This window comes from Oryzias melastigma, linkage group LG6 (assembly GCF_002922805.2).
Source record: "Oryzias melastigma strain HK-1 linkage group LG6, ASM292280v2, whole genome shotgun sequence".
NCBI lineage: Eukaryota > Metazoa > Chordata > Actinopteri > Beloniformes > Adrianichthyidae > Oryzias > Oryzias melastigma.
In genome coordinates, this window is record NC_050517.1 from 28,273,115 (window position 1) to 28,292,418 (window position 19,304).

At 38.0% G+C, this 19,304-nt stretch overlaps 1 protein-coding gene across 1 annotated transcript in view; it reads right to left on the reverse strand.

The window, feature by feature from the left end:
* Positions 1-7: 7 nt before the first annotated feature.
* Positions 8-19,304, reverse strand: part of trhr2 (thyrotropin releasing hormone receptor 2) — a 37,731-nt gene continuing 18,434 nt past the window's right edge. The window contains exons 4-6 of the mRNA XM_024281002.2: positions 16,797-16,948; positions 15,455-15,578; positions 8-4,467 (exon numbers count right to left, since the gene is read on the reverse strand). Coding sequence (XP_024136770.1) covers positions 3,904-4,467; positions 15,455-15,578; positions 16,797-16,948 — 840 coding nt within the window. The 3' untranslated portion in view covers positions 8-3,903. The remainder of the gene's footprint in view (positions 4,468-15,454; positions 15,579-16,796; positions 16,949-19,304) is intronic.

Genomic DNA, 19,304 nt, shown 5'->3' on the forward strand with positions numbered 1-19,304 from the left:
TTTCACTGCTGTTTTCATTTGCCACCCTTCCAAAGTCTTCTGCCCCCTATGTAAAATGTTCTAGCTCCGCCACTGCATCAAACCTCCTAAAGGCCGTGTCACACTGCCTCTACATTTAATCTGCGCATTGTCCACCTATGTAATTTCAGTCTTTTGTGATACATTCATGATATATCTACTTTGCACATGTTTCTTGCGTTCGTCAATGTGCACAAATGTCCGTCGTGGGACTCGACCAACGGGTCTTTATGGGAATTTGGTTTTGAGCTGTTCAAAATGTTTGGTCGATTGACACAGTTTATGCATAGTTTATGTATGTTACATGGAAATATGTAAATCTTGCACAATTGTGAGTGATTTTTGCGAAATAGATGCACATATTTGTGGTTTTCTATGACAATTCCTCAATGTCTAAAGCTTTTAACACATGTACCACCGATGTTTAACTTTTATTTTGCATATGTGGCACACATTTCACATTGAAATTACTTAATCGACTCACAAAATACTAATAAACAGCATATTAAATTTTAATGATTATGTACAGTACAGTCATTACATTAATTGGCTGACCTCCAGCGGTCTCCCGCTCCAGCGTCTCGGCGGGGCGAGCCTTGGCTGGGGCCTAGCAGCTGATTTAGAACTAGAGGAATCCGACTTTTAAATAAAGCAAAGCACTATGAGGGTCTGCGGACCATGGTGCTAACGCGATGGAATTTCTACTCAAAGTGAAGAAATTCAATGACGTACGGGTTTATGTGTTTATTCGTACTTCTTCTGTGGTTTTAACGTTGTTCATTCGTGATTCATGTGTCAAAATTTCACAACTTTTCTCTCTTTTTCCTCATATATTCACGTATGATCATTTTTCATTTTTACAATATGCGCAAATCGAAGGAAGCGGCAGTGTGACACGCCTTAAAGCAGAGCGACTAATAAATCTTGAGGACTGAAGCTTGATCACCTCATAGAGAATCTTTTTTTTTGCAATCAAAATGTTTGGAACATGATTATACAGATTGTGTTTGCTGATTTTATAAAATAACTTTCACAATTTTTACATCACTGTACATCCTCCTTTACAACATTGAAATACAACAAGAAGTTAACACAAAAAAGCTAATTTAAAATCTATTTACATTTTAACAAAATATTCACCTGAAAAAAAAGGACACTCAAAGGTTTTTCCATAGTGAAACAATGTTCAAGAAAAAAAATACAAAGGCATTAGGCTGGAAAGCTAACATCACTGTTTACAACCTAGACATGCATGTCATCATGCTATTAGATTTCTGCAGCAGCGCCAAAAGAAATGAACTGATGATGACCTGCGTCACCACTTAAAGGGAAAGCTGACTTAAAATATGTTCATGGAAGCAAGAAATTCATTTAAATAACACAAAACGTTAATGTTAAACACAATCAGTACTGAATTTTAAATGTAGCAACTAAACATCAGAAGATCATAAAAACTGTCAATAAATTTGCATGAAATATTGATTAAAAATATTTAACATCCAAAAATACCAAACATTTCACTATAAATTCACCAATAATAACATTTTAAACAATTAGATGTGCTCAAAGTCTGAATTCTTTATCACTTTAGAACAGAATTTATGAAACAGAGTCAATACATTAAGATTTTAAACAAGTTTATTGACTTTCTTTAACATTATTTAAAGTTTATTGTTAGCTATTTTAAAAAGCATCATTTCACTGCACTTTTTTGTGGTCCTACACTTTCATCATTAATCATAGCACCAGTTTTTCTTTTACCGTTTGATGTGTAACTATTGCATTTTCTAATATTTACTGAATAATTCAGCACTTTCACCAATACTTTAAATCTCTTTGCTCACACACATTATAGAGCTAATTATTAGGAATTCATTTGGAGCATTTTGGCTTTAGAAAACATTATTTCCTGTTCAGTTGTTTTGGGATTTTGTTCGACTGTTTTGGCATGCAGCATTTAATTACTAACAGAACACACTGTTCCACATTACCAATCATTTATAATGCTCCTTTTGGATTTAATTAACCTCATTTTCAGAGTTAAATCTATTATATTTAGCCTGTAATTAACTTGTTTTATTGTAATCCTCTTTTATTGAGCTTTTAAGCATTTGGTTTAACACTTTTAAAAAATGAGTTTAGCATATTGGGTATTTAACTGTCATTCTCTTTTCAATCAGCTAATTAGGTACACAGCACTTAATTTGACATTTTATCAATGTAGCCTAAAATTATTTGTTGCTAATTGACTATTTATTTTCTATTTAGTTTGCATGTAAATTTTCTAGCAGGAAATGTAGCTTTATTCTTTTTAAATAACCTTTTATTTTGTTCCACATAAATCCACATACATTTTATTTCAATGTTAAAAGTACTGGTAAATAAGAATGAAAAATAATCATAAGAATAGCAAATATGTGTAACATTACTTTCACTAAACAATAAATAGAATTTATTACCAGTTCATATTTTTGTTGTTTGAAAAATGAACCTCAATGTAATAAATGGTTTTCATAGAGTTTTGCATCACAATATCACCAAATAAACATATTTTTATAGAAATGTATCTTACTTTAAAATGTAATAGTAACAACAACAACTGTATGTACAAGAGACTCCCAGCTCAATGTTTCTGTGCGTTTTCTGCTGTGAATGTGTTGGCTCTGAACTGCAAAGATTGACGAATTATCACTATTTTAATGTCAATTTTTCAAAAGCAGAGTGAGTAACAGCTGTTTTTTTCATTAAAATCTACGAAAAAAAAAAAAACATTTAATTGACGCAAAGATCTAACTGCAGTTTAACAAACTAAATTTCTCATTTTTTTGTAAAAATGTGCACACATTTGTTTTCCAGTTTCAATGGTTGCTTGAGGAGCTGCCACATTGAAATAGGTGGACTGGGCCTTGGAACAATCCACTTTTAGCCAAAACAAAATGAACATATTCTCTTTTAAATTGTTCATATCTTTTGGTAAACATATGGTACCATGCAAAGTTCTACTATCTTTTGTCAAAACCTTTTGGTAAAAAAGACACTTCTGGCTGAACGGATTAAAACATAGAAATAGTGTTAATGTCATGGAAACGAGAAACAGTTTTTTGTCAGTGAAGACAAAAGTTCCCAATAATGTCATGAATCGGTCCCCTGTGTCCCCCTCTTGGGTCTCCACACTACACTTCCCATCAGCCCCTGCTGTCAATCCCAGAAGCCCCAAATCTGTTTCCCATTTGCAATCACTCCCAGCAGTACTTGGAGCACTGAGCTCTGCATCTGTCTGCATCACGGAGCGTTCTCATCCTGACTTGATCTTCTGTTTCATCTGACCCGACCCTAACCTGGACCCTGATCCCTCTGGTTGTTCTTTGATGCCCTCACGCTCGTGTTTGACCTCTGCCTGCCTGACCCTGGTTTAGCTTTGTGGACGTTTAGTTGTGCTTCACTCTTGTTCTCCTGTCTGTGCCAAACAAACACTTGGATCCAGCTGCCTACACATTTGTGACAATTACAAATTGATCCATAATTTTGATAGTAATGTGAACATTTTATTTTTTAATCATCATTTGTTTTGCTATCTCAGCTTTTGTCATATAAATGAAAATGTTCTCCTGCGATCATGAAAGTAAAAACTGAGTCAAATGTAATACTCCATCAAATCTCTGAATCGATTCCTTTCACCATCTTAGTAAATGTGTAGTAAACATACAGAAAATCAACAGCTTTAATAAATAAATGCACCCTGTCTTTGAGAAGTGTAAACATTTTTTTAGAGAAATTCTCCAAAACGTATCATTTTTGTAACAACAAAAAAAGCAGTTTTTCACTTATGCCTTTTAGCTGTAAATGTGTATGAATGATTCTATTTACACGTTCCTGATGATTATTTTATGTATCTCTGTCTAAAAACTGAACGGTGGGGTTATTCGACACAGACTGCTCGAGCTCCTTCTCACCCGTCTGGAACATCTCGTCTGGATTGTGTCTGAAGCTGAAATCTGAAGGCCCAGTGTCCGCATCGCGGTCGGCTGACACGCCGTTAACCGTCAACTTCTCCCGATGCCCGCCTCCATTCTGCTTCATTTTTGGATTGGAAGAAGTCCCGAGAATGGCGTTCCTTGCTTTTTCCTGAGTCTGGTTGGCGCAGGGCTGCGTGGGCCGCACGTCTCGTATGGTGCCGAACCCGGACTGCATGGCTGACAGAGTTCGCTGATTCCCTTCTAGCCGCTGACAACTATACAGCCCGCGAAAGGCCAGGCGGAACTTCTGGGACATGGCGTTGTATATGACGGGGTTGATGGCGCTGTTGGCGTAGATGCAAGTCCGGCAGAAAAGGAGGAACCAAGCGTTCAGGTAGGGAGTGGACACAAAAGAGTTGATCAGAACCAAAGTCCGATAGGGCATCCAGAGCAGAGCGAAGAGGATCACCACCACAGCCAGCATCTTTGTCACCTGAAAATAAGCATAAAAGTAGGTAAATAACCACAAATACATAGCTGGATTATCCTCAGAAACTGAAGTTTTGGTTCTACTTTGTGCAGATTGGTGGTGAAGCTTAAACCAGACTGAATCTGAAACCTAAACTCGAGCTTTGGCCTCTCAAGTCACACTGAAAAGTTATTATCCCTCCTCATTTTCTCCAGCCGTCTTCAAGAGTTGCTCTAGCCTCCATTCAACTCTTTCCTCCAACAGCTTTAACGACTTTCATGTCCACTTATTCATCCTCCATTCATCTTTGCTCTTTCTCTGCATCTCCTTCCTGCCTCTGCATCTTTTACGAAACATATTTACTGTCCCGACTCTGAACAAACCTCCAAAACATCAAAGATAAGCTGTTCTTTTCCCCACCCAAACCCCAAAACCATCAAATACATCTACAGAAGTAATCTCAGGAAGTTTTTTTTGGTTTTACCCTCCAGGATAAAAACCAATCCCTGTCAGTGAAGCAAAGAGAGAAGCAGCTAATTGTTCATTAATACAACGATAGTAAAGAATAAATGAGGCGAAATGCAAAACAAAATTATGTAAAATCCAATCAGGCACATTAGGAAATAACTTCTGTGAAACAAACATTTAAATGTGGGATTTCAATGAACAGACAGAATGTCTCAGAAAGATTTTAAATATTTGACAATCTGAATATCACAGGAATGATTGGTTTTTACCCAGCAGATTGGCAGATGTCTGGGATTTAGATCAGCTTAATGCAAAAAACACATCAGTTTATGAGGATAAATTATATTTATTAAACAAATATTTTTTTAAACGATTAATTACATTAATGACGATTGTGTTTGGAAAAGGGAAATCCTCCTGAAATGCCTTTTATCTAAGAAACTATCAAAAATATTGATTCAGTTGATCATTAGATAAAATATATTTGACCATTTTAGTCATATAAAAGGTGTAATATAGAAAGATTTTTCTAGGTCATAATCGTAAAAAAAGGGGGAAATATTGTTTCAGGTGCTGGTTTGGAATATATGGAGATGTGTATCGTATTGTGACACATGAAATGTGATAAGTATCATATTGCCAAACTCCTGCCAATACACACCCCTAGGAAGAATGCTACTGTTGCCTACTGATTACAAATACCGCCGTGCAGCCACCTGACGAACTTGATGAAAAACTTGCATTTAAATCGCCGCATGGTGGCATTCTGGGAGATGTGACCGTAGTGTTAGAGATATGAAACAAATAGTATTTTTTTTACCACAAAGGAATGATCTCTGTTGTTTTCGCCTCAGCAGAACAAACACCAACATGCTACATTTCTTTTAAAAATTATTTTTAGTAATATTTTTATTGGAAAAAGTTATCAGTTTTTTAAGTGACTTCGTTGGTGAATTCACGATTTAAATAAACAGATTAACTTTAGCCTGCTTTCTTTTTAGATCATATAGAACCTATATAGAATTTAGTTTAATCAAAGTACCGCCAATTATTTCTGAATATCGCAGATACTGAGGATGTTGCCAGGTAACAGTGACTGCCTCATGAATTTACCACAATGGGCCTCACTGACGAGCTTTGTTAGCCTGACACGCAGACTTTTAAAGAGCATTAGCGCTCAAAACAAACACATTACACCCCAGTCTTTAAATTCAGTTTGAACATGATGTTGATATGCATTCAGAGCAATGTGTGCATGGAACAGAAATGCTCAAGCAGCCATGCATTCGTGCCAAACCTCACGGGCCCCGGAGCTGGTGTGCCGTCATGGCTCATGCGATTAGCAGTGATTGCTGCATGATTATTAGTCATCAGCAGGTCAGACAGGCAGACGGTTCCAAAGGTGTGGAGGAGTTGACTTCACTTGATATGCTCTTTGTGTCTCCGAGCGCATGTTGATAGGTAATTAAGAAGAGCTTACGGTTAATTGAGCCGTTTAAGTGGTGAATGGAAAATGAAATAATGTGAAGAAATAAATTGACCCGATATCAGGTGCAAAATACAATTATGAGACAGATTAACGACTTAAAATCAGAGGAGAAACTGTCATGGTGGGGGAAACTAATGGAAAAGGGAAACCGAACTGATATTTAATGAAATGCATTCTGAAACTTGTATTTAAAGCTCATGTGACTAAATCAATAAGCATTTAATTTGTCTACTACAAGAACATAATACGTTCAAGAAATGTACTAAACCTCAATGAAACTAAAATAAATAAAAACATAAAAATTAAAACAGTCATCTCTATTTGTCTTTAAAAACTTGCTTCACTTGTAAGCCAAAAAATATATACACTTTAGCAGAAAATAATATTTTAAGTCCCTCTCCGAACATTTTTTAATCTATTTTTAGAGAGTTTCTAGAGGTCTTTTGATAATGGTTTTACCATTTTTAGCCAAAAACCTGTGTCATTTTCTAGGACAAAGATTCTGCTCACTAGAAATTCATCTGAGTTGTGGGTGTGACCATTGCAGCAGTGCAACCCCGCCCCTTTTCCCCTTCCTGTTGCTGAGAGCAGGGAGTTTGTGGCCCTCAAAGCGTATTTTCTGTCACATTAAAGCTCTTTTGCAAACAGACTTTTTTGTCTGCTCCTGATTCACACCAATTTCAATAAATACATTCTCAGAAATGCACATTTGAGTTTAATTTTCCTAATACACATCAGATAAACACCACAAGAACATGCTAAAAAGACTAAAAACATGATTTACATCAGAGTGAGTCTTTAATTGACCATTTGGGGAACTAATAACAAGTGTTTTCTGGGTGAACCTGTAGAATTAATTCTGAAAGATCTTTTAGGCTGGGAAGGGAGTCCAGAATAACGTCTATTCATCTTCCTTTCTAACTTTGTCCAGTGAGGGGTCATGTTTTTCCAGTCCATCACAGGGCCCCTAATACTCCCTCCTAAGGGACGATATAGAATGACCAAACAACCTATTCAGCTCATTTCTACACTGGGAGGAAGCTGGATTGTCTGGGGAAAACCGATGGATGGACGGTGAAAAATATGCTCCAGTTGGATAGATCCTGTTGGGATTCAAACCAGAGATGTGAGACGCTATCCATCCCAGCATCATGAATGAGGAAAATGTTTTTATAACAGACGGAAGTTTGAAGAGTTTCCTGATAATATCACTCCAGCAGGACATGATCATGTAGCTGAACTGACCATCAAAATGACCTCTAACCAGCGAATGAAATGTCCAGCTATGCGAACCCGTGTGGGAATGTGGAAGTTTTCTGACATCCACGTCTCTGCTCCTTTGGAATAAGTCATGTGGACAGAAATAATTTTCATGCCGGATTGCAGTCTGCTCATGCTGCGAGGAACACCACTGACTCCATGGTTGCCACGGGAATGAAGGGGCCTCTGACCTGAGGACTTTTCACATCCTCTGGCGTGTCCTTAAAAAAGCCTTCACCTGGAAACAGCCGCTCTGATTCGACTGCTCAGTGGATGGGCAGCATCTTTCAGCAACTGTCACTCTGAGGAAAAGCCAGGTAGGTTCAATTGTGAATCATTTTGAGGTCAAACTCAAGGTTTTGAATTAATGTTTTTGACGTTTTAAGAGGAAATGTATGCATTTGATCTAATTTTTTTGATAATATTAATCCAATGAATTCTAATACGACTTTAAAGTTAACATTTTCTCCTTGACAGTTAGTGATTATATATATGTAGATTTTTCTACAACAAATAAACTAAATTTACTGAGACTAAAACCATTCTCAAACCAGGCTGTATTTGTGCTTAATTAGCTTGTAAATTATGAGGATTGGTGCCTTTTTTTAAGGTATATTTTTCATGTATATTTTTTGTCGTTCAGCAGTTTTGCTCTCTGTTTTAATCACTAACTTAATCCCAGCAGGTCCATTTGCCAATCATCCACTTTTCTCCATAGTTTTAGTTGTTTTACTTCAGTTCTTCTCTTTCTTAATCATTTTTATTTGACAATTTTTGAATTGGGATTTTTAGGTTCAGCTCTTTCTAAATTAAATATAAATAAATAAGTAAATACATAATCATTTTTATTTGAAAGTCAGTAGGAGGTTACATGACGACTTCCTGTTTAAACTAAAATAAATGCAGCTTTACTGGTTAAGTTTGAGTCACATGCGCCCTTAGGGGGGTTGACACATACAGGTGCTACTGATTTTTGGGTTGCCAGGCCCGTGGAGGGTTATAGAGAAATTTTAACCCTTGTGCTGTCTTAAGTCTTAAATTGATATGTTATCCATCCCATGACAAACGTGGGTGAAGGCGAACAGGATTTTATGTCTGCCCCGGACACCAGTGAAAATCAAAAATCATTGAAAAATAAAAGTTCAGCGTGCTGTCTTGTGGGATCCGGATGACACCACTCCCAAAGCCAACATACCTAGGATAGCACAAGGGAGCACAGGTGTGTATGGCCACCTCAAAGGAAGTCATGAAAATAGACCCATTCACACACTGGTGGTGGCTCCATTGCCAAACACTGGCACCAACCTTCCACCAGAGGCAGTGTTGGGTTCAGTGTCGTCTTTAACACATGGGCGGACAAGGCGGGAATAAGCTGCATCAGAGGTCGACGCTCTACAGCTGCAAACAGCTGTTAATTGTGTTATTTAAAAGCTCACTACGACCTGTCGCTCGCAGCATGCCCATGGAAAAAATGTGCACAAACGCATAACTGTGTTCTGACAATGAAAATGTTGCCGGCTTATTTAAAATTCAATTTAAACAGTTTTTTTTTTTTTTTTTTGCAAAAAAGGTTTCCCACAGTATGCATTGTGGTTTATATTCACCAATCTCGTGAGCATCGATGCACTCTAGTTTATCGCAAAGACTTCTGGGAATTTTCTTTGTCACTCGATTTTAAAATTGTAGATTCAGACAGCACTATAAAAGGAAGGAATGCAGACATACCGGCTGTCTTCAGATTCAAACGTTGCTCCCACTTGATGACATCATCAATATTCGCTTTGTTAGCCTGGAGCTGCTAGAGCTCGGAAATACAAAAAATCCGTTTTATAACTTTAAAAAGGTCACGCTAAAACAAAAAGTGAGTACTTACATTTAAATTTAAGCGTGATGAGGTACACCCTCATGTTAGCCCTTAAAAAAATATTTTGGATAACCCTACCCCGTCAAATGCCCCTACAATGGGGAGGGGTTAGGGGAAGAATTCAGATTCAGCTTTATTGCATAGAATGCTTTTAGAGAGTACTGTGCACCATTCAGGTTGGTGTCCTAATCTGAACTAGCACATGCAGTTTTCCATCAGCTCATTGCTGGACTTTCATCAAACTTCTGTAAAACCAAATGTGGTGAGAGAAGCACATAATCTTTAGAAGCACATGTGAATAATTTGGGTCGGTCTGAAGGCTTCCATCTGTGTGGTATCATTAACCTTTGCTTGAATCTTTCCTCAAACACCTCCCCCCGCCATCCTCACACGGCCCGATTGCTTCCTGTATTGATTATTGTAATTCTGTTCTCTAAGTACCTCCATAAATCTCAGCTTGTCCAGGATTGAGCTGCATGGATCATAACTGTTTTTACCTCCTTCCCCAGGAGCTTTATGCTGAACAGCACATTGATTTTAACGTTCATCCTGTCACTGCTGAGCCCCTCCAAGACTGACTCCTTGATCTTTGAACTCCCTCACATCATCTGCTGGTCTCAAAATTCTACTTTAACAGCTTCAATAACTGAGGTTATTTCAATTATTTGCGGCTTTAAATTGAATTTATACATCAAGTCATCCTGGTAGCAAAACTAAAGATGAATATTTTATTTTTACACAACTAAATTCACAAGTTAAAACCTCTTTTTAATGATTCACCAAATGAAAATGACTGATCTCACATTGGTGCCACTTAATTTATTCATTATTAAGAACCACAGATCGATCTGCACTGCATTTATTTACATCTTTGAATTACAGAATGGCTTCTCTGCAATAAAACTGAGAAGAAGCAAAATAAACTACAGGGTTAAGCTCGGATGTAACGATTTACCATGGCAACAACTTGACTAAAAAAGGAAGGCATTTAACTATGGAAATAAATCCTAATGAGTTCTTACACTGAGTATAAGCACATCAGTCCAAAACCAAAATATAGCATAAAAATATAAAAGTGAAGCAGCTAAGTAGAGGGTCATGTGGACAGGCGCTGTGAAGATTAATAAATTCAGGCGGATCAGTTGACCAGAAGCACCAGAAGGAGTCCTAAATTTGAGCCCTGAGGTCCCCCATATGAACGTAGTGCTCTGACAAATGTAAAACCAGAAAAGCTCACACAAAAATTACTGATAACTAGATAACATTTTAACCAATGAAGCAATCTACTGCAATTATCCACCAAATTATAAAGCCTGTAAGATCTATTATTGGATCAAAAGCAGCAGATGCAGAGAAAGACAATAACAATTGAATGGAGAAACCGTAGCACATGTCCGGATCAACTTCGTTGGTTGGACCCAACCTAGGCTTTGATGTTAATGGGACCGGCTCTCTTGAGTATTTCAAGGAGTTTTATCTTGCTATTTAAAGTTTGTTGCTGTATGTATTAGCGGTTGGACATGTATTTTTATAGCCGCTGCCATTATAATTAATTGAGTATAGTTGTGATGGAAGAACTGTTGTGTTGTAGACTTTGATTTCTCTAAGCATCTTTATACCATGTCTAGGCCACAGCCCAAAATGAACCCTTTAACAGAGAGCTTTAGCTGGAGTGTTGACATTCTATTGACTCTTTAACCATTTATGTAATTAACATATTTCTAACAGATTCTGAAGTGGAGAAATACTGTCTTCCATCTAGTACAATTAAATGTACCTTGAAGTCACAAAAACTGCAAAAAACAGCATAGTAATCACAAGTCTAAAGACGTAGCACAGATTTATAACTGAAAGATATGATGTAATTTCAGTGTGTGCGTGCGCAGTGGGAAAATTTCATGGATAGGAAGGATTTATAAAACACTGGCAACATCACCCTTTAACACCTGAACTCCAGTGTTTATGCTCTTTGATTTACTGCAACTTTTCAACCGTTCGAGCTGCTTTTCTCCTTCAAAATCTGCTGGAATTACGTTGATCATGTTAATGGTTCAAAAGTTACAGTTTGTTAAAGATTTTGTGTTTAAGCGTCACCAGCAGGTGTTAAAGGGTTAAGCGTTTGCTAGTAGAATAGAACCATTTTTGATTTCCAGATCAGAGAGTTACTGCAGAACAGTGCTCATAAACCTTGGAGTCATACCGTTGACATGTGGCTGATGGTTGGTTTGGTTTGGTCTTGGCTGGTCTAAAGCCTCATTTTCACTGAGCAGTCCGGTACGTGAGGAGTAGTACAGGATCAGTTAATTCTGGCGAGCGTTTCCACTCAGTTAAGCCTCGCTTCCACTTTGTTTTCATGGCACATGCGCGGTGTAGACCGCTAGTGTGTCATTACGTCACTGTCATGCGATGACTAGAAGCAACAACAACGGAGGTCATCCAGCAGCTCGTCTTTTTATTGTTTTACTTTTTGTACTTCATGTATAACAGGAATTTAATGTTGTTTTAAAGAAGCTTGCAAAGAAGAATACCGTAAAGAGGAAAACGGAAACGCTAGCTTAGCGCCATATTGGCGTTTTCTAATGTCATCACCAATCAGCAGGTGGCAATCGTCCTATTCAATTTTTCTATGGACCTAAAACGGATGGGGGCCCCTTAAGAGGTACAGGTCAGAACTGTTTAATGGGTCTATTTACCAATGGAAACGCTAAAAATACTGGATCGAACCGGACCGGACCATACCGCTCCGTGAAAACGAAGTTTAATAGTTCTTGGTATTGGACATATTGTTCCTTCAGGCTTCATTTCATCCCCTTTAACCCAAAAGCTTTTTCTCCATGGTTGACTTTCTCTGAACTACTGTAACACTTCAACCATTTACGCAATTAGTGCAATTCCTGAGGATTCCAAAGCGGAGAAAGCATTGACAGTATAATCACTGGACAGTTCAGCTCACAGTTGTCCGAAGAGTTTTATTGTGGTTTCACACCAAAACACATGTTTTGGCTCTCGCTGGACTGAAATTAATACTGGCTCATTAGTATGACAGTCTATTCTGACTGTGCATTTGTGTCCCTCTGCAAGTGACGATCGTTCTCCTCATCGTCGCTGCCTGGTGACCATGGTAACGGATCAGACATTTCTGAAGCCCTGCGATACACCATTTGGGAGGGGTCGAGCCAGTCATCCAGGAAGACTCAAGCAATTAGTCTTATCAGCCCTCAGCAATGCTGCACACCTTTACATCCCCTCCCACTTCTCCCCCTCCAACTATCCATTCCTTCATCTGAGCATGTTCAGCTGACGCCTTTTTCACCAGAAAACCAGGAGAAGCAGGCTTACACCCGGTGTCATGTACAACTTTCCTCCCAGAAAACTGTAATTTGAGATAAGAGTCAGCGTCTCTGAAGGCGGACTGTTAGCTCTGCAGGTAAATGGCAGCACAGCAAAGCGTTTAACTGCAAAGAAGACAAAGAGTAGAGCACCCTAGTTATCCCTGTACATTGATAATTAAACACAGAGCATTGTGATGACATTTTGAAAGTGTGTATCACAACGGTAATTACACAGTCGCAGGATACTTGACTTTTCCGTTACAAACACATTTCTTTCCTGGTGTTTTTCAGGAGCAGCAGCACTCTCAGTAAAGACACAGACTTGCTGATCTTCCCACTGAGCCAGAGAATTAACATTTAGCCTCTGATGCTATCTGCTCTGACTGTGACAGAGACCAAGTATCCCCTGCTCTCTTCCAGCACTTAAGGAGATCACAGCAACGCAGAAACTCTCAGAGATGAAAAGCGTGCAGCGATCTCACACCCCACTGTCATAATCTCCAATCATAAAAGTGACATTCTTTGGTACACAAGTTTATCAAACTCTTATCAGGAAGAGTCGAACGATCAAACGATGAATGAGAGCGTCAAGAACCATTGAAGAAGAGAGGGTGAAATCATCTGTTATGTTAAGCACACTTCAGTGTAAATCCTAAATCACATTATGTAAATCTGCTGCTCTCGTGGAGCTCCTTGAACACAAAAGATTAGGATCTTCTCCGCTCTCCAGTTTGGTCTCACTGAGGCTTGTGTTCGTGCAAACGCACTTGGAAGCAACCCGGCCTGCGGGGAAGGTGAAGCACTCAAGATCCATTAATGTCGAGGGCTGCTGGTTTTAATGCGTGCCTCTGAGCTGTAGGTGACTGCAGACACAGCTCATATATTCATGAAGGCTTCATTCAAGGTTTCCAGGGGGGAAAGTTGCTGATTGTTTCCCAGCAAACTGCTGACAGCTGGCAGACAAAGCCGTTCCATGTCGAGGATGACCATAAAACTCATCCAGCTGAGACTTACACACAAATTCAATTTTTAAAAATGCTATCGGTGGCAATACTTCTGTGTTTTGCTGAAGAAGTCTGGAGAAGTCCAATGAAATGTTTAATGACAGATGTATTTTTATGGATTTGTTTTACTAGAAAATTTGGAAAACTCATCTCCATATTTAAGGAACATGATGAATGTACTATTGTCGTGTGTGGGACCACTGCATTCGTTTATGCCATTTACTCTATCTCAGTATTTTTCAAACTCTTTTGAGCCAAGATTCACTTTTTTCTTGATAAATATCCCAAAGCACATCAGCAACCAATAATATAAAAAGGATCAACTCTGTGGTGTGTATTTGTGACATACCAGTCCCTCCAGGAGCATTTTTGTGACAGTTGTGGAACAAAAAGCTTAAAGTTGGGGTTATTTTTCTTAAAAGTGGCAATAATTTTTAATTACAAATTTCAACTAAAAACTATAAAAATAAACATTATTGTTGATAAAGTAAAAATTTTAAGTCTAAGCAAAGTCTTTTTTTATGTCAGAGTATTTCCATCTTAACATGCAGGTTTACTTGTATTTTTTTAATTAACTAATTAAAATACAAATATTATAATAGAAGACTTCTCTTTTGTGCAGTCACTTACCAGCCGGGGTTTAATAAGAAAGCATTTTTCTGGTTAGGATTTCTTTTAAGACTCGCTGCTTTGTAGAAGTTAATTTTTCTTTCTGCAGCCTCCCTTCAGTTATTCTGCTTTGTTCTGTTGACATTTAGCCTCTTTTGCAATCCATCATCCAACCGACCTCCTCTCTTCTACAGTTATGTCACATTTATGATGGCCTGCTTGGTTCTACTCTAACATCCAGGTGACTCCCTGCCTCTCTGAGGCTGCTAAAAATAACCCTCAAGTAACTGGACTAAACCGAGTTGACTGAAACGTGCTGATAGCGGACAATACGAGAGCTCTGCTCTGGGTAAAAGAGAGGAAATGAAGTGGGGAAGGTTGGGCATTGAAAAGGTTAGAAAAACATGTTGCTGGGCAGCTTCAAGGCGCAGTGTGGAACCAGCAGCCGGGTCAGAACGCCCCCACCACCACCTTGAGGAGCCTCTTTTTGTCTGGGAACTGTCGTGAGGAGGTCCCAGTAACAGGAGCTCCCATTGAGCAGGGCAGATAAAAGCCTGTCTGGCTGCATGTTTGGAGAAACTTCAACTGGGGATTTGAAAAACTGAAGGTTTGTCTCAGCCGCACCCCAGCAGGACACCCACCACTGTAATCCAGCTCATGAGAGGATGAGGGCTCTTGATGGTATGCAGAGCAGAATATTTCCTGAGTCCTGGAGCTGCTGATTTGAAGCATGCAATCTCCAGTAGAGAGCTCAAAAACGCTCTCAGCCTGCTCAGCCATTAGAACCGTAACAGCGTTTAAGGCTCAGAGCAGCCCAGACGAAGAGGCGATGTTCTAAAGCCACATGTCATCGTCAGGAAACCTCTGATGCGCTGGTGTTTAATTGCAGTTATCACAGCAAACACCAGAGGGAACAGACAAGCAGAAGAGATGAGAACGCCGGAGGTGAATGGGCGAGGTGACAAAGGTGTGATGAGGCTCAGACCTGTTTCCTGGAGGAGAGCGCGCTCTTTGGCCGACCCTGGCGACCCGGTCTTGCCGCCTCGGAGGCGTCCCGACAGCTCCTGCGCAGTGTGGTGGCGCTGGTGTCGGGCTGGTGAGGCAGAGGGCTGCAGCGACACAAGAGAAAGCCCATCATGACCGAACAAACATGGGATGGGGTGCAAGCTTTTCAAATCAGGCTGGAGGTGGAGAGGAAGTTAAAAAGCCCATTGAATGCATTTATTTTGGTGTTTTTCTCCATTTTTGTAACAAGTTTACTATAGAAAGGAAAGTGAAAGTGCAGCATTACAGAGATAACACCATAAAGTATTTGATGTAAACTGTTAGTTACTTTTAAAGGCTAATAAAGAAAAACAGGACAGATGGCAAATAATCTGACAGGTTTATGATCTATGAGGCAGTTTGACACTCAGGTGTCATTATGGATGTCTGCTGTGAGGGGATGTCATGTCTGTTGTTGCTATGGCGATGCACCTTTCACTTCTGGTATCTCAAAAAAAAGTGATAGTCAACATTTAAATGTCATAATATGGATGTTTTTCTTGCTGATAATACAATGGTGCAGTAAGGTTTTTAACATTAAAACAAAACATTCCCAAAGTCGGCTTCAAAACGGCAAGTTAGTGTGAATTTCAGGAGCAAACAGAGACTCAAACGTTTTTTGAGTCTTTGCCCACAAACTGCCAAATCTTTTCCAACTTTATTTGTGAAGTATTTTTTGGGCCAAAGCAACAACAAGAGATTCACAAAGAAGTATTATGACACAAGGCTGCACTCAAACATAGAGCGTAAATAGTAAAGACCCACTGAAACTCTCAAACTCATACGAAGGACAACATTCCCTGTTACACAAACCCCTCTGTATAACACAAACTTTGACCTCAAATGTTTGTCTCTAAAGAAAGTATAATGTGATATATTGTAAAAAAAACAAAATGAAAAGTATTTTAATTGAAAAAAACAAACAATCAAAAATAGACTTAAATAATGAAGGAAATCCTCAGATTAGAGACTCAAACATAACTGATCCCTCTTTAAATTTCCGACTATTATTTTGATTTTTGTTGAGCTTTTTATCATGTAGTTGTTAAGAGCGGTAGAAATTTGTAATGCTTATTTTGTTATTTAAAAATTCAGTCCAAACCATAATTTCTCAAATTGTTTTGTGCGTTTTCACATGTGTGGTTCACACCAAACGTTGCTTTCCCCAGACATCACGTGATTTGTTGTGTAAAATAAAAAAGGGATAGTACTGCTGCTCATTATGACCCCACAGAGAAAAAAAAAACAATGGTGGAGTTTAAAATATTCCACCTCTACAGTACCTGAGGTAGAGGATCCGGGCGATCAGCGCGTACAACACAATGGCGAGGAGCAACGGGATGACGTAGAAGATGGCGAAGTCAATGAGGTAGATGGGCAGGTAAAGCTCGCGTTTCACTCTGTAGCCACACTGGACGTGTCCATCTGGGCCTACCTGAAGATCCAACAGAACAAGGTGGAGATGAATGAGTTTGAGTCGCTCAAAACTGAATTAAAACTCTGAGTCACACTGGGTTATTATATAAGTTTGTTTCCTTTTAAGTAATCTATTGAACTTCTTGTGAGAATCTTAAGAGTTTCGTTAATGTGCTTATTTACAAGTAAGAATAATCATTTAATTAATTAATTACTTAAAAGTATAAGCATTTTCCAATCACTTTTCTACCTAATTATTCTATGATATGTCTGTGTATGGATATAAACGTATCTTGGTTGTCTGTATGAAGAATTATTCTTGCTTTGAATGATTCATCTCCAAATAGGAAAACATTCTTTCCATTATCTTAAGAAAATTAGCTATAATTTAATCACATTATCTCAAGTAAACAGTTGTTAACTCGTGATAACTGGCATTAAACCATTAAGATTAAGAAAATTAGCAATTAAAAAAATTATTCCAGCATTTATGTTCTGTTATGAGACACATGCTGTCTTGTTTTCTTGGATGCTGAAGTACGTGAGACTTTAACATGTGACACATGACTGATCCATGATAGTAGAAGGGGCTAAAAAAAGTTTATATTATGTCTTTTAGGGTCTGTTCAGTTTCTGTTCATCATGTTTCTAGAAAGAAAAAAGTCTGGGTTCCTCGAGCTGCATGACATGATGCTTCATATCTGAGTGATGCTGCAGGCTGCTGACACTCTGCAGTTTAAGCTGCATCTGTGGAAAAAATTGGTCCTGGAAGAATCCAATGCTGGACTCAGCTCATGTCATATCTGAAATGCTGTGTGCTCCCTGAAGCAGCAGGAGTTAGACCGAACCACGCGGCCAGGCAGTCTTGTAAAAACACATTTAGATAACTTTTGATTACATCGGGCATTCTGTAGGACCACCAACAGTTTCCTCAACCAAACTAGGAAGAAGGTTTTGCTTGATGTCTGTAAAAACCATCAGCACAGCAAAAAGTCTACTCAAATTTCACATTAAAAATATACTTTAAACGAATTATTAAAACAGGAATAACAGATCAGTCTTGTCTTGGTGACTTGTCTTTTTTGATTTTTAGAAAAAGCAGCTTTTTGTTTTTCTTTAGTGAATTTTACTTTTTATAATTATTATTTATTACGGATTCCCATTAGTTGCAGCCAAGCAGTTGCAAATATTCTTCCTGAGGTCCAGAAATTTCTTCAAATTCTTTATATTTATAGATATACACACAAGTATTAACATATAGAAATATTAAAAATGAAGTAATGACAAACAATCTTCAAAAATGGAGTTGAAGCCCTATTAAAAAAAACACAACATCAGCTAAAAAAGTAATTTAAAAAAGGTGAACACAGGAAACTCCACCAATAGTGAAAAAGTCGATGCTAAACTATCTGCTAAGTGCTTCATTTGTTGCAACATTTCTTGCAAATATTCTTGTTGAGAATAAACTTATAGGATGACAGTTAAATATAAAAACAACTCGTTCTTTTTTGTTTTGGTCAAACACACTCAAGAATAAAAATGAAATATTGTCTAAGGCCCACTCCCATGACAAACATGTTTTTGGTGCACTGTAAAAAGTGAAACATTGGACCATGCAATTAAGTAGGAATTCATGCGTCAATTACGTAATTTCTGAGGTGGTGCACAATATAAAAGTTATACACTAGTATGCCTGAAAAGTCTTAGACGTTCTAATTTCCGTATGTATCTCACAAAATCATATGCACAGATTTACGTAATAGTTGTGCATAAACTACATAAAATACGTATAAATTCCGTAATTCTTAAATGACCAAAGTTTTGAACAGCTCAAAACCAAATTATCATCGAATGACGAACACAAGAAACACTTATGAATTACGTATATCACGCAAGCATAAAAAAAGACCAAAATTTCAGACATGAAAAATGTACAAAATGTGATATGGCCTTAGTGCAAGAGAGCCAATCAGATGGCATCTGAAGAGTCACGTGACTGACTCTGTGATTTGACCCCCCCCCCCAACATATTTAATGTTTATTGAGAATTTTTAAATCATAAAGTAGATTTTAGTTACATTTATTGGACAAAAAGGCCAAAAAAAGTTGGAAAAAAATAGACAAAAGAAGGTTTATGTTATTTAAAAAATCTATATTTTAACATATAAAAATGACAATAAAACAATAAAAAGTCTATAAATGTTTTCTTTTTAAGAAGTCAACATTTTCGTTGGTGTTTCTCGAAATTTTAATTGTTTTAGCCTTTTAGGAAGTTCATATTAAAATGAAATGTAATTTTAAAATGTAGATTTACATTTTCTTTACTTAATAATGTTTATAAGATGCAGTCTGATGTGCTGTAGCACAAACTGGAC